The sequence below is a fragment of the Ursus americanus genome, chromosome 28 (genome assembly GCF_024610735.1).
Source record: "Ursus americanus isolate L20-20 chromosome 28, mUrsAme1.1.p, whole genome shotgun sequence".
In the NCBI taxonomy this organism is placed as follows: domain Eukaryota; kingdom Metazoa; phylum Chordata; class Mammalia; order Carnivora; family Ursidae; genus Ursus; species Ursus americanus.
In genome coordinates, this window is record NC_142154.1 from 18,433,552 (window position 1) to 18,459,223 (window position 25,672).

At 43.7% G+C, this 25,672-nt stretch overlaps 2 protein-coding genes across 2 annotated transcripts in view; both read right to left on the minus strand.

Annotated features, from left to right (window-relative positions):
- CHSY1 (chondroitin sulfate synthase 1) overlaps nt 1-7,795 on the minus strand; it is a 70,352-nt gene extending 62,557 nt beyond the window's left edge. The window contains exon 1 of the mRNA XM_045795380.2: nt 6,917-7,795. Within this exon, the coding sequence (XP_045651336.1) occupies nt 6,917-7,239 (323 nt within the window). The 5' untranslated portion in view covers nt 7,240-7,795. The remainder of the gene's footprint in view (nt 1-6,916) is intronic.
- A 1,279-nt stretch (nt 7,796-9,074) lies between these two features.
- The window catches only part of SELENOS (selenoprotein S), a 53,139-nt gene continuing 36,541 nt past the window's right edge, over nt 9,075-25,672 (minus strand). Inside the window, exon 5 of the mRNA XM_045795379.2 lies at nt 9,075-11,616. Coding sequence (XP_045651335.1) covers nt 11,537-11,616 — 80 coding nt within the window. The 3' untranslated portion in view covers nt 9,075-11,536. The remainder of the gene's footprint in view (nt 11,617-25,672) is intronic.

Sequence of the window (25,672 nt, forward strand, 5' to 3'; positions counted from 1 at the left end):
GTAAACCTGGCCCGATCATTTTCCAGCAGTGGGCTGGCAACACACAGAAGAAAATCCCAACACAAAAGCAGCCTTCACACCTAGGCCCAACTTACAAAGCAATTGTTTTAATGCCATTAACAACTCTATTTTCAATAATCCTCAGGTTTTGGGTTTGCAAACCCAGGGTTGATATCAAATCAGGGCAGAATACACCTTTTTTTTTTTTTTTTTTTTAAAGAGGGGGGTGGTGCTCCACGCAGGCAGGACTCCATCCCAGGGCCCCAGGATCATGACCTGAGCCAAAGGCAGACGCTTAACCTACTGAGCCACCCAGGCGCCCCTACACCTTCTTCTTATTAATCATCCACAAACCAAATTACTTGGTTACAGAACGAATACCACAGCTATACAGGTTTTAGACAGGACACTGAATTAAGGTAAGCAGATGGACAGCTTCACTACTTTTCAATCGTAAGTTTCTTGTTCTCCCAGTTCCGTCCACATGCACAACAGGTGGAGACACCGAGTACTCACATTCGTGTGTGGAAGCCAGGGCCCTCACGTTAAAAATGCTGTCCCCTGGGGGCGCCTGGGTGGCACAGTCGTTAAGCATCTGCCTTCCGCTCAGGGCGTGATCCCTGTGTTCTGGGATCGAGCCCCACATCAGGCTCCTCCGCTAGGGGCCTGCTTCTTCCTCTCCCACTCCCCCTGCTTGTGTTCCCTCTCTCCCTGGCTGTCTCTCTCTGTCAAATTAATACATAAAATCTTTAAAAAAAAAAAAAAGCTGTCCCTTGATTCTCCCAAGTACTACCTAGAACTGTGAAGTTATGGAACTAAGGAAAATACAGTTGCAGAAACCAAATACTTTATCAGGACAGGATTAACTGTTACTTCCTGAAACAAGAATGACCTCGGACCCAAGCCCCAAGGCACCATCTGTGCCCAGCCGTGTTGCAGGTACCTACCTACAATTTAACACACACGAAACCGCACTCGAATTTTCCTTCCAAGAGCTGTTCTCTCCTCCTCCTCCTCTTTTTTAAACTGTAGTTCTGTAGCCTTACTACAAAATAATTGCTCAGTGCAGAAAAGCTCAAAAGTAGACAAAGGGCCAAGAAGAGTATGAAAAATCATTCAGCATCACTGTGTGTATATTCTTTCACACTTTCTTTTCTATACTACACAAACACATGGGATTATTTTGTTTGATTTTAAACAGGAGTGGCTTCATACCCAGAATACAATTTTATAACCTACTCTTGAATAATTTAAATATATTGTGATTCTCTCTTCATTTCAGTAAACGTACTTCAGCCACATCATTTTTTTGCGGCTAGAGAAGCAGATCACGGTATGGATAAATCAGTGAAATCAATTATGGTCCACAGTTCCTAAGGCAGGACACCAAAGATACTTGGAATTTCCAATTCATACATACATCTTTGAGCACATCTTTAAATCCCTTTGAAAAATTCTAGAGGAAATGCTACATTGCAGATTCCAGCCTCAAAATGCACAATCCCCTTGTTCCTTCACTACTTCCTGCTCTTCCATGTTTCCAGGAATCTGTTGTCTCTGCCTCAAAAACTGCTATTCATCCTTCAAGACTAAGTGAGGGAAAAGGTGCAGGAGTGTGTGGACGAGGACTTTCCTGATCCCCTTCATAAATGAGTGCAGGCCTTTGTCCTGTGTCCCCACAGCAGTTAGTCCAGGCACTCTGTAGGCCCTCATCATCAGTATTACCATTTCTTTCCCTCCCTAGAAGACAAATCCTGCCAGGATAGAATTATTAATCCATTTTCAATACAGAGCAGCTTAATGAATGGACAAAGGAAGTGAAACTAGTCGTGTGATGAAAACACAACCGTGTATAAACGTCTGCTGACAACCACAGCTATCCTTGGAATATTCTAACTTTCTGAGGGTATCAAGATCTGGAATCAGGACACAAAAAGCTAAACTCACATTCAGGATCACATAGTCCTCCAGTCACCTTAGGTTAACTCACAATGTGAAATGGGTTGTGCTCCAAAAGTTCATTTACAGGTTGATTATTCGGATTGTAGAAGGCAGTCAGTTAAGTTTTTGCCAAATTGAATTCTATCTGAGAAAGTATTGCTCTAAACTGTTTCAAGATAAGTATGGTTTACTGAGTTCAAGAATAAGAAAAGGAACTCTGAGATTTCCTCAGTAAGGTTGGTAAAAGAACAGTGTGCCTTCCCTGAAAGCACTCGGAAGAGGCCATTAACTACTACAACATCTTGCAACAAGATTCCTGTATTACAGCTAGTGTTTCTCAAACTTTCTTCCCACCGTTCCCTACAGACTGATGCTAATCTTTAATGGTGCCCTTAATCACTCCCAGGGCAAAGAAGGGAAACCATCCACCTCTTTCCTCTGAGAAAGTAAAGAAAGAACAAAACGGTTCCCCATCTTCAGCCCAGGGGAGGTAAAAACCAAGACAAATAAAAGGTGTTGGATTAGCTTAGAGTTCTGGGCATAAGAAAGGACTAAAAAGCAAAGTATGCATGCTTTTTTCTTTTTTTTTTTTATCAAACCATTAATTAAAAAGAAAATCCAAATGGTATCAAAATTCTCTGAGCAAGAACAGGTAAGTGTAGCCAAGAAATGTTTGAAACAGAAGAGGAACAAAGAGGAACTTGTCTACCGGATATTAAAAAATTATTCAACTTCCAATAATTTCAATGGGTGGTACTGGCAAAAGAACAGAGAGAAAGATCAGTGGAACAGAATAAGAAGTCCAAAAACATACCCAGGAATTTTGAGTATGATGAAGATGGCATTTCATATTGGTAGGGAAATGGGAGCTTATTCAACAGATGGTGCTGATACAATGTACTGTTTGCGGGGAAAAATGAGATTGAGATGATTTCGACCCCTTCTAGAATAAGAAAAAAAAATGTTGCTTTTAAAAATCTCTCCAGGGCAGTAACTCTCTGAGCTTGGGGCAGGGGAGGGAGGTAACCCTAAAATCAGAAAAGTAAAAACTAAACTACGTGAATTTCTATCACACTAAAAACAAAGAAAAAAATATGGAAATAATATAAGCTGTAGCTAGTAACAAAAGACACAAGGAACACAGGGGCTCTGATGATCTGGCCTAATAAATCCCTCTGGAGGAATCAAGGTACCATTTTGAAGTGAAATTGCCAAGAATACAAATACTCTGTAGATGAGTCAAAACAAATTTCTATATGTACTTGCAGAACCCCAGCTACCCAGAACACTCAGGCAGTGGAAGCCTCAGACAGTTTCAGAGCTCCAGCACTGTAACCATCTCAGATGTAAATCTTTTCTCCATCTCTTTGTAAATTCATTATATCTATAAAGCTAAAGATACATCCACCTGTATGTCTAAATGCCTTCTTCAAACTTTTCCTGTGCAAAACCAGACCTGTTGACTCACCTCCTTCCCCATCTCAATAAATAATACAACCACTCACACCTGTCTTTCAAGGCAAGATCCTAAAAGGCACTGTTGATTCTTCTTTGCCTTACCACTCACCAGCATTCGGTCAGCACATCCTAACCTCCGCTCCAGCAGATCCCCTGGAATTCTGCACGTCTCTCCATGACCACTGCTACCACACCAGTCCCTGCCACCCCCACCTCCAGCCAGACCACACCTAAAATCTCCTCTCCACACAATGGACAGAATTAACTTTTAGGACATAATGCCATCACCACCCTTTCCTGTCTGAACCCTCCAAAGGCTTTCTAATTCACCTAGGATAAAACTCCACGAGACCAGACATTATCGGGCCTCGTCCACTTTCTTTTACCGGCCTTCTTTTATTCCCTTCCAAGTTGGTTGCTGTACTTACCAGCTCTTCCCTCTGCGCCCTTGCTCACCAATGATATTCACACAACCAGCTCCTCACCATCAGACTGCAGCCCAAATACCAAGTTCTCTAGACACCACCCCACCCTTTCCTTACCCTGTTTTATTTTCTCCATAGTACCCATCATTAACTCTTTGTGTCTTGCCTCCCACTAGAACAGAAGTGCCGTGAGAACAAGCATCTTCACCATTGTGTCCTCAACAGTCTGGACCCAGAGGAGCCATGTATGTATTTGTTGCACAAAGGGATGAATCTTAAGTGTAACTGGGTATTTTTATGAACCAGGATCACTCCTATGAACTTAACAGCTATGGTGTCTGCTTAGGGCCTATGAAGAAGCTAGCCCCCGTCAGTCTCTGATAAGCTACACTCTGAGTTTTGTTTGCCAATCTGTTGCTTGCATGCTATCAGCTGTCACTGCACTGCTAACAATCTTTGGTGGCCCCTCTCTCCACTTCAAGCATTTGGCAGATTGAGAAAGTAAAAGTGTAATGATGGGGCTGTTCCATCATTAAAATGCGCTAACTTTAGTGCAGACAGGCGTATCTCATTGATTTCCCAAAGGCTTTATAGCTCCTTTCTGAATCTCAGACAATTACTAGTCCCCAGACCTAAATTCTGACATTTTTAATATTTTAGCATAAAAGTACACCATACTGCCATCTTACTAAAAACGCTGGCATCTCCTTACACCCATAAAGCCAAACAGTAATTTTACTTAAAAAGAAAAAAAAAAAACTAAACTAAAAAACATTAAAGTTCTTAAGGTAAAGAATGAATTTGCCTTTCAGGGGAGAAGTAAAACTGAGCACACCCGGTGCCAAACTGGAGTTCTACCTAGCATTGTAAGATTCAAGCCGACTTTTATGCCAAACGGCGTGCAATTTCCATTTTAAGAGCTGAGTGTGGAGTTTCAGCCTCGGCTGCAAAGCACAGCAGAGCCATAATCATAAGTTACACACTGTAACCTCCATCCCAATTCAGGCCTTCCCCAGAAGTTCCTTAAGACTAAAACGGTCTTGTGCCATCTCCTGCAAACGGTCTAAACAGAGGCTTGACGGGCTGACAAGCAGAGGATCTTAACGGGAAAGCTAAGTCCACCCCCCAAGCTTCAAGTAATGGGACTTCTTAAGATCAAAGAGATAAAAGAGCCGCAGGAAAATTGACAGAGTGCCTGGATAGGATACACTGTTTCCACATAAGGGTTTTCCCTTTATCAGAAAGGCAGAGTTGTCACAAAGGAGGAAGAACTGGGGCCAGATGGCAAACTGTGTTTCTACTTTCCATTAAGTGTCTAAAAGAAAATAAACAATGAGATAAAAATCCTACATCCAAAAAAGATGAGGTAGGAGATTTGGAAAAGGAGACCAAGAGAGTAAGAGTGTCAAGCTTGGGCTCAGGGAAAAGATCATCTCCAAGTGTAAAATAACAGGTCCAGTTTTGCATTACATTTTCTGAGTATTGCTGGTGTACCAGGACCCCTACTGGTTTTATACTGATTCTGAGTCCATGAAAATATATCTGTTTGGTGGGCAATCTAGTATTTGTCCAAACTACTTTGATAATTGTCTCCAAAGTTGTGATTTCACAGCCCTTGTCACCCAACAACAGTTATGCGGACTGGCTTTCAAAACCATTCTGTAAACAATTTATACAGCTCATCCCCAATTTCAGATGTAGCCATTTCTCTTGGCACAAAGAACAATCTGCATAAAATTCCAGGTAATTCGTGGGAGATCTGGGAGAAAATCTTCAGCTGGGGATTCCTAAATCACTAACACAGTCTAAATTTACACGAAGTGGCTACAGTCTAAGGTTTTCAGGCACTCGGGATCCTTCCCGGCAGAACCTATGCTCTGGACTTAAGTAAGATCCTCAAAGAAACACGCAGGAATGGGGAGTCAATGCACTGAAAGTGCTGACATTCTCTATTGCTCTTTTTCTTTTTCAATCCTGTACTTCTTCCCTTAGAGGAATAAAGATCCATATATGTTTTTCCCTTCATATCTAATGCCTGGACATTTAGACCAGGACTAAATTTAAAAGCCAAAGTTTCAAAGGTATTGGTTATAAATTAAGAACCAACAGCAGCAACCAGCTTGGCCTTGCTCAGCACTGACTGCTCTAAAAGTTCCTTCTCAGAGGACCTCCCTGAATTGGTTTGTTCTGTGGCTGGATGACTCCCAAATCTTGTCCACATGGTAAGCATTTCTGTACTTAACACGTATAAGGTTCCATTAAATCCCTTTATTGGTTCCACACCCTTCTCCTACCTCAAATTCACTCGAATACAAATCTGACATTCCAAAATCATCGCGCCCTTCTAAAGGTTACTTTGGCTAATCCCTCTGTTAATCCTGAACATGATTCCAGCCACTTTTATGACTCATATGGCCAACTAGGACCCAGATACTGGACAACACACACACATCCCTAAACTGAGCTAGTTAACCCCGAATCTACCATGGGCCAAGAACTACTTTTCCCAAGATTCTCTTTCCATTAACTCAACAGACTGGTGGGGTCGAGTGTGTAGCGGGCAGCCCCTTTCATTTACAAGAATACCTCCACCAGTGATGTCTTCAAGTATGCTATGGAAAGGCTCTAACCAGATTAACTTACCTCGGCTCTAGCGCCTCAAGAGCAAAAGGTGCCTATTTCAGAGAATCAAACGATAACCATCACTATTACAGATATGGTGTGCTAAGAGTCTTCCCAACAACCTTATGAGGGAGATACGTTCAGTCAGACCCATTTAACAAAGAAGAAGGCTTGGACGTAGAAAGCTAAAGTGCCTTACACAAAGTCAGGCTGAGGACCACACCCACGGGAGCCAACCTAGTCCACCTGATCCCAAAGCCCATACTCTTGGACGTTGCATTCACCATCCCGCCTCTGACCTCTGTTTCCAGTGTCCGACATCCACAACCCAAGGGGCACCCCGATCCCACAGGAACCCCAGGAGCTTCGGGTCTGGAAAGCAAGCAAAGACTCAAGCCAAGGGAGTACCGGCAGGGCCGCCCACCGGGATGCTGGATACAGGAGTCGACGTCCTGGCAGCAGGGACTCACCTGTAGGCGGCCACGGCGCGGGTCTGCAGGTATTTCTGGGCTGTCATGACTCCCACGAAGAGAAAGTTCCTGTCGCGCGGGCTGCCATCCGAGGCCGGGCCGTGAGGCCAGAGCTGCGCCCCACGCGCATCGCCGCGCGCCCCGCCGGCCTGGGAAGCCGCCGCCGCCTGCCCTGGCCGGCAGCCCTCGGGGCTGGCGCGGCGCCGCGGGCCCACTCGCTTCAGCTCAGAGGCGCGGGGCAGGACGAGCCGCGAGGCCAGCACGAAGCCCAGCACGAGCCCGAGCAGCACGCTGAGCCAGGCGCGCCGACCGCGCGCGGCCATGCCCGTGCCGCTCCGCCCGCCGGGCCGCCGCCGCTGCCGCCGCCGCAGGCTCCGCGCGCCCTCAGCCCGCCGCCCCCGCCCGCGGAGGCCAGCCCGTCCTAGCGCCGCGAGGCCCGGCCCGGGCAGCGCCGCGGCCGCCGCGGGCCCGCCGCGCCCATCGCGGCCCCCGAGCCTCCCGTAGGCCCCACGCCGCCGCTTTGTTCCGCACGCCCACCCCCACCGCCGCGGCCTGCGCCTTTAAGAGGGGACCATGCCCGGCGCGCGCCGGCGGCGGCTCGAGCGCGAGGCTGCGGCGGCTCTTCCCGCTTGCGCACGGGGGCGCGGGGCCAGCGCGACGGCGACGGCTGTGGCAGCGGAGTCCGCACCCCCGTCCCGCCCTGCCCGCGTCTCTCCGCTGGCTCAGCTCCGCTCTCGCTGCGCCCGCCCCCGTCCTCTTCGTGGCCGGCGCCGCCGCTGCAGCTGCACATCCTCCGGCTTAGCTCGCCATTGCAACAGGAGCCCCTCACGTCACGCACGGCGCGTTATGAAGGGGCCCTGGCGGCGGCGGAGCCTGGCCCCTCTCGGGATCCGTCCGCGCCTCCGGATTGGCGCAAAAGTGAATGGGGGGAGGTTCACGTGGCCAAAGTTTGACAAAAAAAAAAAAAAAAAGCCTCCCGGCGCGCGCGTCGCCCGCCCCGCCCCGCCAGCGCGGTCTGCGGCTGGGCTGCCCGGGCGGAGGGGGCGTGGGGCCGGACTCGGCGCCGGCGGGGCCCCGGACCGCGGCGCCCTGCAGCCCGTTATCCGCCCGGCGACCACGCCCCCGCCGGTCTGCGCTCGGACTCCTGGCGGCGGCGCCCAGCACCGGCCCCAGGGTGTCCCCTCCCGGGGACCATGCCCGCCAGGCGGCCCCATCCTGCGAGATGCCCTGCTAGCGTCAATCTGAAGAGGGATTTTTGAAGAAGGGGCTTCTTGGTCCCCGAACTCTGCACGAAGCGCTCGTTCCTTCTGCTGAAACTGTCCTCAGATAAACCTCACTCCCCACGCCCTGCCCTCCAGCCAGGCGGACCTGACCGTCTACCTTCTCCGCGTCTTCCCGATTCACACTGTACCTTTGTTCCCGCCGTTATGTGGGCAGGAGCAAGCGCATATAGAATAAACAGTTCAGGAGCCGTTTGAGACGTGCATGCTTGCAGAGTGAACCGTGAATTCACTTACCTTGTTCCCTGCCCCTAGTTTCTAAGCTACAAAAAAAAAAAAAAAAAAAAAAAAAAAAGCTATATTTTATGTCCAAGCTCCTAACAGTACTAGCATTTAACGGATGTTGGAGAAATGGAAGGTGATGTTAATACTCTGGATGGTAAACACTACTTTTATTTACATTCTTTGTAGGCAGATAGTCGGTTAGTACCCCTGACCTACCTGAATCTTTGTCAATATTTTTACATCATTCATCCATAAAAGTGCTGTGGATTTCTAAAGAGAGGTTTTGAATAACGGATCTCTAGGATGGAGTTTAAATTTTATACATTTCCTCTTAGAAAAAAAAAAAAACTCAGCTAAAGCTACAAAAACTGAGAAAGTGTCCATACAACAAATGTTTGTATAGAGTAAATATTAGTCTTGTTACTTAGTCGCCAATATGTTGGGGTTTTCTAATGAAACTCCTGGAGAGCAAAGTGTTTTCCTGGGCCTGACAGGTTCCCTTCATTTCATCAAATGAACCCAGGAATTAGGGACAGAAAGTAAGCATGCTTGGGGTAATCCTTTGCATCTTTCCTCGTTGTTAACATGACCAAATGTTTGAAATATTACACAATTGAAAGTGGCAAGTTGTGGGAGATACAGACACGGTCTCTGCAATTGAATGGCGGTCACTGTTGTTTTATTCTTTGGATATTACCACATTCTTTGGCACTTATTATTTATGTCAAAAATAGTTCATTACCCACCTTCCCCAGACTCCCTCCCTAAGAGGTGATCCACATCTAAAAATAAAATGCTCATTATGCAGTGAACACAGGACTCCAGCAGTAGTCTTGGGAAAAATACAGAACATATAACCATGAATTATAGGCTCGAAAACCATCCAAAGGGGTTTCCAGTAAGACCATAAGCCACAAATGCCAAGTAGTCACCAGATGCCCCCAAATTCAGCAACAGCCCCATAATTCACAATGATTTCCATAAAGCACAAATCTGGCAAGACACAGATGTTCAATTTGGTGACATACTTAATGAGTTCAATATTTTCTAACCTGCTTTAAACGTCTCTATATTTCCTCTTCTAGGGTGAAATCTGATGAAAAGTACATAAACAGGATGGGACTTAACGTTGTGAGGATTTGGAATGTTTTGTCCTCCTCAATTCCTTGGTTCCTAGCTGTCCCTGTGTCCCGAGATCAATATCCTCACTTGTCTCATCTGCAGACCCAATGGAAGCATCTCCTTCATGATTTAGAAGACTCCCTGTTCTCCGTAAAGCCTGAGCCTGAAGGTTTTGAAAAGCCTGGACCAGGACAACGTGACATAGGTGAAGTCCTCCCCGGAAAAGCAGGGGAATGCCAGTCTGGGGGATGGTGGGAGGACAGGAGAGCCAAGGTCCTGTAGAAGTCAGCCAGGGGCCTCAGGGGCCTCCATACCGGGGCAGGGATCACATCCCAAGTGTGGCCTGGGGATAGGGAGGGGACGCCCCGGCACAGCTGGAAGCAGCAGCTGAATGGTGAAGCTGAGGGAGTTCTCCTAGGGAAGGATGTAAAGGTGTCAGACCCACGGAGGGCCTCTGCTGAGGCCTGAATTGGAGGCAGAGCTGGCCTAGATGGGCATTTCATAGCCGGAGGCCAATGCCTGGAACCAAGGACTTCAGTGACAGCCAGAAGCCCAAAGGGCCAAAGCGGGTAGGTAAGTCCAGTATGGAGGCCTGCCTGCCTAGACACCAGCCCTATGGGCCCGTGCGCAGCCATTACCAGCAAGGATCTAGGGAGGATGGTGTGCCTCTAAGACTCCTGCACACGCATGCACCCTCCTCAAACCACCTCCGGACCAGGCAGCTCCCCACCCCTATGTCTCCCTCTCCCTAATTTATTTTTATTTATTTATTTTTTTAAAAAAAATTTTATTTATTTATTCGACAGAGATAGAGACAGCCAGCGAGAGAGGGAACACAAGCAGGGGGAGTGAGAGAGGAAGAAGCAGGCTCATAGCGGAGGAGCCTGATGTGGGGCTCAATCCCAGAACGCCGGGATCACGCCCTGAGCCGAAGGCAGACGCCCAAACGCTGTGCCACCCAGGAGCCCCCCTAATTTATTTTTAAAGGTGGAGAGAAGTCAGGTTGACCAGCTTTCATAGGCATTTAGCCTCAGTAAACTGAGGAAAGAACTATTTCTCAATTTCACTGCTGTAGGAGCCCTCTCTCTTAAGTTCAGGGACTCGTTGACCATTTTTCTCATTTAAAAAGGGAGTGGTGTTGGGACCCCCAGGTGGCTCAGTCGGTTTAACATCTGCCTTCGGCTCAGGTCCTGATCACAGGGTCCTGGGATCGAGCCCTGCGATGGGCTCCCTGCTTAGCGGGGAGTCTGCTTCTCCCTCTGCTTCTCTCCCCCCACCCCGCTGGTGCTCTCTCTCTCGCTCAAATAAATAAATAAAATCATTAAAAAGAAGAAAAAAAAAAAGGAGTGGTGTTAACCACAATCAGAAAAACCTGTAAAGAGAAACCCCAGACTAGAGAGTTATTGAAAGATGAAGGCTGCTAAGGGCACACACCCCACCTGAGATGGGGGCCTGGCCTGGAGCAGGGACCGAGTGGGGCCTCCGGTCTTCCTTCTACGCGAGGAAGTCCCACCCAGACAAGCTATGTCCCGCCTCAGGGTCTCAGTGTTCTGGGGTCCAAATGGGTCTTTCCATGGATCACGTTAGAAGCTCCTTCTCAGTGATTCTACACCAACATTTAGCAATTTGTTCAAAAAACGCCACATTATCTGACTTCCTTTCTGCTTTCATGCAGTGTGATTCTCTGCGACATATCATTAAAATTCACCTCCACCTACGATCCTGGGCACTTTCTCACAAATTGCTACTCTGTCCCCACGCGCGTTACATTTTTTTCTGTTGCTAATACATTGAACGCCTGTAACAGGTATAACATTTCATATAATTTGCAGCAATTTCTTGGAAACCTTTGGTAAATACCTCAATTGTTTGTTGGCAGCAAGCCTTGAGCAACTGACAGAGTTCCCTGTAAGGGCTTCTTTAAAGACGCAACTCCTGGACTCCTGCCGCAGACGGGGGCCCCGCAAAAAGTGGTAATCATTTTTTAAGACCTTTAGAAATACCTCTTTTGAGAAACAGCAAACGCAGCGGAGGGAGTTATAATCCGTCTTTTCAGAAGGTTCTGTTCATTGCCTGCGAAGAAGAAAATCTATAATGACCATTTTACTAAGATTGCCACTTAACCTCTATTAACCCAATAAAACTTTGCTTTATTATTAATGGCACTATTAAACGGGCATTTAAGGTCCTCATTAGCTAATTACTTTTGCTCAATATTTCCTTCTGTTTGCAGCATTTCCAGGCAGACGCAGGAAAGGGCAAGCGACTATGGCTTATGTTCTGGCTTCCAGACAGGAATGGCTCGGACACTGGTTGTGCTAGAATGTTCTTCATGCTTCCTTGGTCTGCTTATCAGCTTTGTCCATTCTTTCTGTCAGATACTGAGTCATTATGTGTGTGTTTGAGAGACAGAAGAAATTCAGCACGGCTCTGGGTGCTGGCCGGATGGGATGTAATCTTACTAACTAGAAAACATTGGCTGACGCCGGCACAGGCGCTATTGAGAAACCGCCTGAATGTTCTCTGGGAGATAAACTCACTGCAGAGGCCGGGGACAGTTTGCTTCTAGGCTAAGACTTAATCCTTGAATAGCAGAGAAGTTTGCCTTTCCCATCCTTTGCCAAGAAATGCCATTAATCTTTAGAGCGGTGCCAGAGTTTCCACAGCTGGAAAGTTTGCACAAAGACAAAGCTTCCAGTCCACAGGAGGGAGGGAGGGAGGGAGTCCTCCTCCCCGCCTCCCCCCCGCCACCATCAGAACCCATGCACTGGTCAGCCGGTCAGCAGCATGGCCACCTGAGGGCCACAGACAGTGGTCAGGCCTGGGTGCCTTGTGGAAATGCTCCAGATCGATGTGCTGGTCGGACTCTCTCTGTTTTTATTCACGGCCTAATGAAGCATAAAATTGCTTGGGGGGGGAATATTCAAGTTGCAGAAGAAGGTTTAAGCTCTGAATTGAGGAGCAGAAATTCAGATCCAAAAACACATAAAGGGCAGAGCAAGAATAGGAAAACATCAACGACATCAACCTGCTCAGAGGGCCCCATGTCACTGAGCTTTCACACGCGCTGTTGTCGTCCTAGGGTGCCCATGCCGGGGTCATAAACCCTCCCATCACCCATCCAATGAGTTAGAAGGATGATTATCCAGACTTGCTATTAAGGTCTCTACAGGAGTTTAAAATAAAAATGGTATGACAATGCACTCTGTTGGAGAGTCTGGAGAAAGGGGCTTCCCAACAGTCTGGGAGCAGAGTCTTACAACCCACGTGGAGGGCAATTTGGGCAAAACTGCAAGTTATGAGTGCATTGAGTTTGAACCCAGCAATGCCACTTCTGAGAATTTGTCCTCCAGCCATAGCAGTACCAAATGACACTTGCACATGGTTATTCTCTGCCACAGTGTTTGTGACACTTTAAAGAGGAAACCCAAGTGTCCATTTCCTCTCGTGGGAAGAAATAATAATGGAGACATAAACAACAGGGCATCCACCAGAGAATGAAATCGGCTGCTGATGTAAAGCAAAGCAAGCAAGTGCCCCCTCCCCGCTGAGATGGAAGGGGGACAGAACAAAGAGCAGATGGAATAAGAATTTTGGTTGTGTTTTCGTAACAAAACACCAAAGGGTGCACAAGAAAGAAGAGAATAAAATCTCCAGGTTTTGGGGGCTCCTGGGTGGCTCAGTCGGTTGAGCGTCCAACTCTTGATTTCAGCTCAGGTCACACTCTCCGGGTCCTGAGATCGAACCCTGCATTGGGCTCCGTGCTACACGGGAGTCTGCTTGGGTTTCTCTCCCCATTTCCCCCCTCCCCACTCGCGTGCTCGCTCTCTTGCTCTCTAAAATAAATAAGCAAATCTTTTTTAAAAATTAAAAACAAAGCAAAACAAAAACCTCCAGGTGTGGGGCTTGGTGGTTGAAAGTAAAAATGGGAGATTTCCCAGTGGAGACTTAAATATTCATTTGATTTTTTGTTAGGTGATTGTATTATCTATCGAACCGTCCAAGAAAAGCTACCAATTTCCCACCGGCTGAAGCCCCAAGATGATGTTAGCAGAGCACTGATGACTAAAGACCGTGGGTTCTCTCTGACACCTTATTTGGTGCAATTGCTCTTGTTTAATGGAAGTGGGAACTGGGACCCAGAGAGATGAAACCGGTTAGCCACCAACCAATTAGCCAACACCCCAGCCCAGAACGCCTCAGATTCTAAGAATCCCCCAGGTTTTGTCTCTCACCCCTTAGCTATCAGTTAAAATGAATATTTCAGAGGTCTAATCAAAATTTTACTATGTAGTTTCCTTAACACGTCATTACAAGTGTTCTACCAGCATGGAAATGTCATTAAGAGCCTTCCCAAGCCATCAAACTTCCCATACTTTTTTCAGAATCTATTTCTCCCCCCCCCCCCTTTTTTTAATCCTGGTTCCTCCTTGTACTATATTCCTGGCTCTTCCATGATCTTAGGGCCTCTTGCCATGTCTTTTTTGAGTTTGTGCCTTTAAGCACACAAAAGAAAGAATCAATCTTTCAAAATTTTCTTAGACAACACAGTATTAAACACGGTGAAGAGGGTCAGGGGCAGTACAAGAACATTGTGACAACGGCGCCCTCTTGTGGTATATAGCTATTTCTGTTAAGTGCGGATCTATAATCTTGGACTCAAAGAGAACAATGGTCAGATTTTTTATTTTATGGTTATTAATAACCTGTTTCTAATGACCTGACTTCACCAGAATTTTCCAAGGTGATACCCTGGTCTTGCACCTGTGGCTAACTAGTTGGTGAAACTGTAAAATGCGAGGAGTTGAACTAAAGGGCTGGTTAGAAGGGACCCCTTGCATCTTGAAGCTGAATGAGAAACACAGGAAGTGTGACCTGTGTCTGTTGTTTTAACAAGCGCCCTGTGAGATTCTGTTACACAGAGAGTTTTGAGACCATGGATCTCTGCTTTCATGTGGGAAATGGGTCGATTTCCCCCACCAGTGAAAACGACCAGCCAGTGTCAGCTGATTGCACGTGGCAGTAGACACTAAGGGAGAAATTTTAACCTCCTGCATCCGCCTGGGGTCACAGCTGCAGAGTCCATATTGGAGAGGTTCGTCTGCCAGCCCTCCAAGCAGAAGTTCGAGGTCCAAACGTTGTCTTCGCGACTCTCCTCCAAACGCCACCTTTAACACGTTTGCAGTCATATGAACTGTGGGTGACATGGTCATCTGCGTATAATGTTTGCCTTTGTTGTGTCCCCCCTAGAAAGGTCCCTCCATGCACACACACTTGAATTCAGAGGGCACTCTGAAAATGTGCCCTCCTGCCTGGCAAATGGAAGAGAAGACTCAAAGACAACATGCTTTATTATCACAGACTAGAAGTGGTCTTTTAAAAAATTATTTGACTTGTTTCCATCATGACAAGTGTACTCTTGAATCCCCATCTCGTATTTTGCTCCTCCCCCCGCCCCCACCTCCCCTCTGGTAACCATCAGTTTGTTCTCTAGTTAAGGGTCTGTTCCTTGGTTTGTCTCTTTCTGTCTCGTATTTCTCCTCTGCCCATTTGTTTTGTTTCTTAAATTCTACATATGAGTGAGATCATATGGTATTTGTCTTTCTCTGACTTATTTCACTTTAATACTCTCTAGCTCCATCCACATTGTTGCAAATGACAAGACTTCATTCTTATTATTCAGCCATAAACGGCATATATATATATCATATGTATGATATATGATATGATATATATCACATATATGTGATATATATATATATATATCACATATATATATCACATATATACATCACATCTTCTTTAGCCTTTCATCTATCAATGGGCACTTGGGCTGCTTCCATATCTTGGTTCTTGTAAATAATGCTGCTATAAATATTGGGGTACATATATCCCTTTGAATTAGTGTTTTTGTATTCTTTGGGTTAATACTCAGTAGTGCAATTGCTGGATTGTAGGTTAGTTCTATTTTTAATTTTTTGAGGAACCCCTGTACTGTTTTCCAGAGTAGCTACACCAATTTGCGTTCCCACCGACTGTTGCAAAAGGGTGCCTATTTTTCCACATCCTCGTTTCTTGTGTTTTTTATTTCAGCCATTCTGACAGGTGTGAGATGATATCTCATTGTAGTTTTGATTTGTATTTCCCTAGCGATGAGCGTTGTTGAGCATCTTTTCATGCCTTCTGCCCATTTTTGATTGGATTATTTGTTTTTTTGGGGTATTGAGTTGTATAAATTCTTTATACATTTTAGATACTAAACCTTTATCAGATACGTCATTTGCAAATATCTTCTCCCATTCTGTAGGTTGCCTTTTAGTTTTGTTGATGGTTTCCTTCACTGTGCAGAAATTTTTTATTTTGATGGAGTCCCAATAGTTTATTTTTGCTTTTGTTTCCCTTGGCTCAGGAAACATATCTAGAAAAATGTTGCTACAGCCAATGTCAGAGAGATTACTGCCTATGCTCTCTTGTAGGATTGTTATGGTTTCAGGTCTCATGTTTAGGTTTTTAACCCATTTTGAGCTCATTTTTGTGTACGGTGTGAGAAAGTGGTCCAGTTTTATTCCTTTGCACGTAGCTGATCGGTTTTCCCAACACCAATTGTTGAAAGGACTGTCTTTTTCCCATTTGATATTCCTCCTTTGTCGAAGATTAACTGGTCATATAATTGTGGGTTTATTTCTGGGTTCTCTGTTCTATTCTATAAATCTGTGTGTCTATTTTTATGCCAGATCATACGGTTTTCATTACTACCACTTTGTAATGTAACTTGAACTCTGGAGTTGTGATACCTCCAGTTTTGTTTTTCTTTTTCAAGATTGCTTTGGCTAGTCAAACTCTTCTGTGGTTCCATGTAGAATCTACAACTGTTCAGTCCAGCTCTCTGAAAAATGCTGCTGGTATTTTGATAGGGATTGCATTAAATCTGTCAATTGCTTTGCGTAGTATGGCCATTTTAACAATATTTCTTCTTCCAATCCATGAGCCTGGAATGTCTTTACATTTCTTTGTGTCATCTTGAATCTCTTTTGCCAGTGTTTTATAGTTTTCAGAGTACAGGTCTTTCACCTCTTTGGTTAAGTTTATTCCTAGAAATTTCATTGGTTTTGGTAAAATTGTAAATGGGAGTATTTTCTTAATTTCACTTTCTGCCGCCTCATAATTAGCATCTAGGAATGCAACAGATTTCTGCTCATTGGTTTTGTATACTGCAACCTTACTGAACTCATTTATCAGTTTTAATGGTATTTTGGTAGAGTCTAGGATTTTCTATATGTGTTATTATGTCACCTGTAAATAGTGAGAGTTTCACTTCTTCCTTACCAATTCGAATGCCTTTTATTTCTTTTTCTGTCTGATTGCTGTGGCTAGGACTCCCAGTACTATGTTGAATAAAAGTGTGAGAGTGGACATTCTTGTCTTGTTCCTGACCTTAGGGGAAAGGCTCTCAGTTTTTCACCATTGACTATGATGTTGGGTGTGGGCTTGTCATATATGGCCTTTATTTTGTTGAAGTATGTTTCGTCTAAACCTACTTTGTTGAGGGTTTTTAACATGAATGATGTTGTACTTTGTCCAGTGCTTTTTCTGTACCTATGGACATGATCATATCATTTTTATCCTTTCTCTTACTGATGTGACATATCACACTGAACATTTTGTGAATGTTAAACCACCCTAGCATTCTGGGAATAAATCCCACTTGATCGTCGTGTATGATTTTTTAATATATTGTTGGATTAGGTTTCCTAACATTTTGTTGAGGATTTTTGCATCTATATTCATGAGAGATATGGGCCTGTTGTTCTCTTGTGTGTGTGTGTGTGTCTTTATCTGGTTTTGGAATCAGGGTGATACTGGTCTCATAAAATGAATTTGGAAGTTTTCCTTCCTCTTGTATTCTTTGGAATAGTTTGAGGAGAATGGGTATTAACTCTTCTTGAAATGTTTGGTGGAATTTGCCTGTGAAGCTGTCTGGTCCTGGACTTACGTTTGTTGGGAGTGTTTTGATTACTGACTCAATTTCTGTGCTGGTGATTTCTGTCTGCTCAAATTTTCTATTTCTTCCTGCTTTAGTTTGGTAGTTTATACGTTTCTAGGAATTTATCCATTTCTTCTAAGTTGTCCGATTTGTTGGCATGTAGGTTTTCATAATATTCTGTTACTATTGTTTGTATTTCTGTGGTGTTGGTTGTTATTTCTCCTTTTTCATTAGTAATTTTATTTGGGTCTTTTCTCTCTCTTTTTTTTAATGATTCTTGCTAGAGGTTTATCAATTTTGTTTACCTCTTCAAAGAACCAGCTCCTGGCTTCATCGATCTGCTTTATTGTTTAGTTCCTATATCATTTGTTTCTGCTCTCATCTTTATTCTTTCTTTCCTTTTGCTGGGTTTGGATTTTGTTTGTTCTTCTTTTTCTAGCTCCTTTAGGTGGAAGGTTAGGTTGTTTATTTGAGATCTTTCTTGCTTTTTTGAGGTTGGCCTGTATTCCTAGAAACTTCCCTCTTAGAACTACTTTTGCTGCATCCCAAAGATTTTGGAGCATTTCATTTTCATTTGTTTCCACATAATTGTTTATTTCTTATTTGATTTCCTGGTTGACCTGGTTGATTCATCATCTATTCATTTATTCATTATGTAGCTTGTTATTTCACCTCCATGCATTTGTGGTCTTTCCAGATTTTTTCTTGTGGGTGATTTCTCGTTTCATAGAGTTGTGGTCAGAAAAGATGCATGGTATGACTTCAACGTTTTTGAATTTGCTGGGGTTTGTTTTGTGGCCTAACATATGATCTGTTCTGGAAAATGTTCAATGTTCACTTGAGAAGAATGTGTATTCTGTTGTTTTAGGATGGAATGTTCTAAATATGTCTGTTATATCTCTCTGGTCCAGTGTGTCATTCAAAGCCACTGTTCCCTTGTTTTCTGTTTGGATCATCTGTCCGTCAGTGTAAGCGGGGTGTTAATGTCCCCTACTATTGTTGAGTTACTACCAATTATTTCTTTTATGTTTGTCATTAATTGTTTTATGTATTTGGGTGCTCCCATGTTAGGTGCATAAATATTTACAATTGTTAGATCTTCTTGCTGGATTGTCCCCTTTACTATTATACAGTGTCCTTCTTTGTTTTTTGTTATAGTCTTCATTTTAAAGTCTAACTTGTCCAATATAAGGATTGCTACCCTGGCTTTCTTTTGGCATCCTTTTGCATAAGTGTGTCTCCATCCCCTCACTTTCAATCTGTAGGTGTCTTTTGGTCTGAAATGAGTCTCTTGTAGGCTAGAAATGGTCTTAAGTTTCAACTAGCCCTGCTGCGCGACAGAAAAGTTCAATCATTTCAGTGAAGCTGAAAATAATAGGGAAATTCTACTGACCTAGTTTAATTTGTTTTCTTCTCTACATGTTCTGGGTTTCCTGACATTTTCCAATAAATACGTTATTTGATTAAATGAGAAAAAACATCTATGCCATTGCAAAATCCATTTTATTTCTAAATATTTCGTAGTAATAGAGCCAAGTGCTTGGGTTAAAAGAGGGCAAACATCAGAGGCAAGTGTGAGAAGCTGTGTAACTTAGGCTCAGACAGGAGCTGCCCATGACGCTTGCCTGGAACATACGCCAGGCCCAAACCACCCCTGTTTTAGTCCTTTGTGAAATTTTGTGATGTCAAGAGAGCAAAGCTGACAGAAACTCAAAGATCCCACAGAGAGCTCTGACCCTGCACTGGAACCACCTGTCCTATCAGGGGCCAGTCAGGGGCCAGAAATCTTGCCTGTTATTTGAGCAAAAAGAAGTTTTGAACGCAGTTTTATTGAGGTCTATTGATATATGATAAACCGCACGTGTTCTAAATGTACGATCTGATAAGTTTTGATATATGCTGTTGTTTTTAAAGATCCTATTCATTTATTTGAGAGCGAGAGAGTGAGAGAGAGCATGAAAGCAGGGCAAGGGACCGAGGGAGAAGCAGACTCCCCATTGAGCAGGGAGCCTGATGCAGGACTCGATCCGGGAACTCCAGGATCATGACTGAGCTGGAGGCGGCCACTTAACTGACTGAGCCACCCAGGTGCCTCGCATTTTGATATTTGTATTAAATACGTCACTGCTATAGTCTGAATGTTTGTGTCCCTGCCCAAACCAAACTCATATGCTGAAATCCTAATCTCCAAGATGATACAATTAGCAGGTGGGGCCTTTGGGAGGTGATTTGGTCATGAGGGTGGAGCCCCCCTTGAGTGGGATTATTGTCTTTATGATAGGGACCCCACAAAGCCCCCTAGCCTCCAAGTGAGGGCATGTGAAGACATATCAGGAGGGCTGAGATGGGGAGGTGGGCCCTCATCCAGCCATGCGGGCAGCTGGATCTCAGAATTCCAGCCTCCAGAACTGCGAGAAATAAATGTTTCTAAGCCACCCATTCCATGGTGTTTTGTTAATAGCAGCCCAAATGGACTAAGACAACTACAATCAAGACTTATCTATCACCCTCAAAAGTTACCCCCTCCCTGCCCCCAACCACGGACCTGCCCTCAGTCACCAGAGTGTGTGTATTTTCCGGAACTTTGTATGTACGGAATCATACAGCATGTACTTTTCTCATCTGGCTTTTTTCACACACACTAGTTATTCTAAAAATCCATCCTTGCTGCTGCACATACTAATAATTCATTCCATTTTGTTGCTGAGTAGCATTCCATTCCATGAACATACTACAGCTTATCCCTCCAACTGTTGATGGACATTTGCAGTGATTGCGATTTGGGCTATTACACATAAAGCTGTTATGAACATTCACATGCAAGTCTTTGTATGGACATAAGCTCTCATTATCCTTGGGCAAATACTTAGGAGTGGAATGGCTGGATCATATGGTAAGTGTGAGTTAACTTTTTAAGGAACTTCCAAACTGTTTTCCATTTTATATTCCTACCAGCACTGGGTGAGAATTCCAGTCCTTCCATATCCTTGCCAACACTTGGAATATGAGTCATTTTAGCATTTCTGATAAGTATGCAGTAGAATCTCATGGTGCATTTAATTTGCATTTTCTTCATGACTAATAATGGTGAGCATCTTTTCATGTGCTTATTGGCCATCTATATGTCGTCCTGGTGAACTGTTTAAAGCTTATGCCTATTTAAAATTTGGGGTTGATTTCCCTTCCTTCCTTCCTTCCTTCCTTCCTTCCTTCCTTCCTTCCTTCCTTCCTTTTTTTTCTTCTTTTTTTTATCTGTCTTTCACCTCCCTGGCTAAGTTTATTCCTGGGTATCTTACTCTTATTGATGCAGCTATAAATGGGATTATTTTCTTTCTTTTTTTAATGTTTTTTTATTATATTATGTTAGTCACCATACAGTACATCCCTGGTTTTTGATGTAAAGTTCGATGATTCATCAGTTGTGTACAACACCCAGTGCACCATGCAATGCGTGCCCTCCTTACTACCCATCACCAGCCTATCCCATTCCCTCACCCCCCCCCTCTGAAGCCCTCGGTTTGTTTCTCAGAGTCCATAGTCTCTCATGCTTCATTCCCCCTTCTGATTACCCCCCCTTTCTTTATCCCTTTCTTCCCCTACCGATCATCCTAGTTCTTATGTTCCATAGATGAGAGAAACCATATGATAATTGTCTTTCTCTGCTTGACTTATTTCACTTAGCATTATCTCCTCCAGTGCCGTCCATGTTGTAGCAAATGTTGAGAACTCGTTCTTTCTGATAGCTGAGTAATATTCCATTGTATATATGGACCACAACTTCTTAATCCAGTCATCCGTTGAAGGGCATCTCGGCTCCTTCCATGATTTAGATATTGTGGACAATGCTGCTATGAACATTGGGGTGCATATGACCCTTCTCTTCACTACATCTGTATCTTTGGGGTAAATACCCAGTACTGCAATGGCTGGGTCATAGGGTAGCTCAATTTTTAACTTTTTAAGGGACCTCCACACTGTTTTCCAGAGTGGCTGTACCAACTTGCATTCCCACCAACAATGTACGAGGGATCCGCTTTCTCCACATCCTCTCCAGCAATTGTTGTTTCTTGCCTTGTCAATTTTTGCCATTCTAACTGGTGTAAGGTGGTATCTTAGTGTGGTTTTGATTTGAATTTCCCTGATGGCTAATGATTTTGAACATTTTTTCATGTGTCTGTTAGCCATTTGTATGTCATCATTGGAAAAGTGTCTGTTCATATCTTCTGCCCATTTTCTGATTTGTTTATTTGTTTCTCATGTATTGAGTTTGAGAAGTTCTTTGTAGATCTTGGATACCAGTCCTTTATCTGTAGTATCATTTGCAAATATATTCTCCCATTCCGTGGGCTGCCTCTTAGTTTTTTTGACTGTTTCCTTGGCTGTGCAGAAGCTTTTTATCTTGATGAAGTCCCATAAGTTCATTTTATCTTTTGTTTCTCTTGCCTTTGGAGATGTGTCATGAAAAAGGTTGCTTCAGCCGATGTTGTAGAGGTTGCTGCCTATGTTCTCCTCTAGGATTTTGATGGATTCCTGTCTCACATCGAGGTCTTTCATCCATTTGGAGTTTATCTTTGTGTATGGTGTGAGAGAGTGGTCAAGTTTCATTCTTTTGCATGTAGCTGTCCAATTTTCCCAGCACCATTTATTGAAGAGACTGTCTTTTTTCCACCAGATGTTTTTTCCTGCTTTATCAAAGATTAGTTGCCCAAACAGCTGAGGCTCCATTTCTAGGTTCTCTATTCTGTTCCATTGGTCTATGTGTCTGTTTTTGTGCCAGTACCGTGCTGTCTTTGTGATCACAGCTTTGTACTACAGCTCGAAATCCGCCATTGTGATGCCCCCAGCTTTGTTTTTCCTTTTCAGCAGTTCCTTGGAGATTCGGGGCCTTTTCTGGTTCCATATGAATTTAAGGACTATTTGTTCCAGTTCTTTGAAAAATGTCATCGGTATTTTGATCGGGATAGCACTGAAAGTGTAGATTGCTCTGGGTAGCATGGACATTTTAGCTATGTTAATTCTTCCGATCCATGAGCTTGGAATATTTTTCCATCTTTTTGTGTCTTCCTCAATGTCTTTCAAGAGTGATTTATAGTTTCTAGAATATAGATCCTTTACGTCTCCGGTTAATTCCAAGGTAACGTATGGTTTGGTGCTATTGTAAATGGGATGGATTCCCTAATTTCTCTTTCTTCAGTCTCATTATTCGTGTATAGAAATGCAACTGAGGGGCGCCTGGGTAGCGCAGTTGTTAAGCGTCTGCCTTCGGCTCAGGGCGTGATCCCGATGTTCCGAGATCAAGTCCCACAGCGGGCTCCTCCACTGGGAGCCTGCTTCTTCCTCTCCCGCTCCCCTGCTGTGTTCCCTCTCTCGCTGGCTGTCTCTCTGTCACATAAATAAATAAAATCTTTTTTTAAAAAAAGAAATGCAACTGATTTCTGAGCATTGATTTTGTATCCCGCCACATTACTGAATTGTTCTATAACATCTAATAGTTTGGGAGTGGGTTCTTTTGGGTTTTCCATATAGAGTATCATGTCATCTGTGAAGAGAGACAGTTTGACTTCTTCTTTGCCAATTTGGATACCTTTTATCCCTTTTTGTTGTCTGATTGCTGTTGCAAGGACTTCAAGTACTATGTTGAATAATAGTGGCGAGAGTGGGCATCCTTGTCGTGTTCCTGATCTTAAGGGAAAGGCTTCCAGCTTTTCCCCATTGAGAATGATATTTGCTGTAGGCTTTTCATAGATGGTTTTTATGAGATTGAGGAATGTACCCTCTATCCCTACACTCTGAAGGGTTTTAATCAGGAAAGGATGCTGTATTTTGTCAAATGCTTTTTCTACATCTATTGAGAGAATCTTATGATTTTTGGCTTTTTCCTTCTGGATAAAATCTAAGACACTGATCGATTTGCGAACGTTGAACCACCCTTGCATCCCAGGTATGAATCCCACTTGGTCATGATGGATAATCCTTTTAATGTACTGTTGGATTCTATTAGCCAGGATCTTGTTGAGAATTTTGGTGTCCATATTCATTAGGGAAATCGGTCTGTAATTCTCCTTTTTGATGGGGTCTTTGCCTGGTTTGGGGATCAAGGTAATTTTGGCCTCATAGAATGAGTTTGGTAGCTTTCCTTCTGTTTCTATTTTTTGAAATAGCTTTAGGGAAATAGGTATTATTTCTTCTTTGAATGTTTGGTAGAATTCCCCAGGAAAACCTGGTCCTGGAGTTTTGTTATTTGGAAGGTTGTTTATCACTGTTTCAATCTCTTCATAATTAATTGGCCTGTTTAAAAAATTAATTTCTTCCTGTTTCAGTCTTGGTAGTTTATAGGTTTCCAGGAACGCCTCCATCTCTTCCAGATAGCTTAATTTATTGGCATAAAGCTGTTGATAAAAGTTTCTAATAATCCTTCCAATTTCATTGGTGTTGGTTGTGACCTCTCCCTTTTCATTCATAATTTTATTAATTTGGGTCCTTTCTCTATTCTTTTGGATAAGTCTTGCCAGTAGTCTGTCAATTTTATTAATTCTTTCAAAGAACCAGCTTCTAGTTCTGTTGATCTGCTCTACTGTACTCCTGGTTTCTAATTCATTGATTTCTGCTCTAATCTTGGTCAACTGCTTTCTCGTGCGTGGACTAGGCCTGTCCCTCTGTTGCTGTTCCAGCTTCCTGAGGTGAGAATATAAAAACTGCATTTTAGATTTTTCCATTCTTTTGAGTGGGGCTTGGATGGCTATGTATTTTCCCCTTAGGACTGCCTTTGCAGTATCCCATAGGTTTGGGACCATTGTGTTTTCATTCTCATTGGTCTCTATAAATTGTTTAAATTGATTTTTGATTTCCTGGTTTATCGAATCATTTCTGAGCAGGATGGCTCTTAGTCTCCAAGTGTTTGAGTTTCTTCCAAATTTTTCCTTGTGGTTGAGTTCCAATTTCAAGGCGTTGTGGTCTGAGACTATGCAGGGGATAATTTCAATCTTTTGGTATCAGTTGAGACCTGTTTTGTGACCCAGAACATGGTCTGTTCTTGAGAATGTTCCATGGGCATTAGAATAGAATGAGTATTCTTTGGTTCTGGGGTGTAGTGTTCTATATATATCTATGAGGTCCAACTCGTCGAGTATGGCATTCAAAGCTCTTGTTTCTATGTTGGTTTTCTGCTCCGGTGCTCTGTCTATTGCTGATAGTGGAGTGTTGAGGTTCCCTACTATTAACGTATTTTTATCTATATGTCTCTTTATTGTGGTTAAGAGTTGGCTTGTGTATCTTGCTGCTCCCCTGTTGGGGGCATATATATTTTTAATTGTCATCTCCACTTGTTGGATACATCCTTTAAGAATAATATAGTGCCCTTCTGTGTCTCTAACTATAGTCTTTAGTTTAAAATCCATTCTGTCTGATATGAGAATTGCTACTCCAGCTTTCTTTTGAGGTCCATTGGCATGAAAGATGGTATTCCATCCCTTTACTTTCAGTCTGAATGTATCTTTAGGTTCAAAATGAGTCTCTTATAGACAGCAAATGGATGGGTCATGTCTTTTTATCCAATCTGCAACCCTGTGACGTTTTATGGGAGCATTTAGGCCATTTACACTGAGATTGAATACTGAGAGATATGATTTTAATGATGCCATGTTGCCAGTAAAGTCTTTGTTTCTATCGATTGTGACTTTCTGTTCTTTATCACTCTTGGGGCCTTTTTACCTTTATAGAACCCCCCTTAATATCTCCTGTAGGGCTGGTTTCGTGGTTACAAAATTGGTCAATGACTGGCAATTCTGGAAGGTCTTTATTTCTCCATCAATTCTGAATGACAGCCTTGCTGGATAGAGGATTCTTGGCTGCATGTTTTTCTCTGAAAGAGCTTTAAAAATGCCCCCCCAACCCTTTCTCTCATTCCAGGTCTGTGTAGACAGGTCTGATGTAATTCTGATACCTTTGCCTTGGTACGTGAGAAATTTCTTTGCCCTGGCCGCTTTCAATACTGTATCCTTGGATCTAATATTTGCGAATTGCACTATGACGTGACGTGGCGTAGGTTTGTCGCGGTTGAGCTTGGGAGGGGTCCTCTCTGTCTCTTGGACATGAATGTTTATTTCCCTTGCTAGATTAGGGAAGTTTTCAGCTACAATTTGTTCA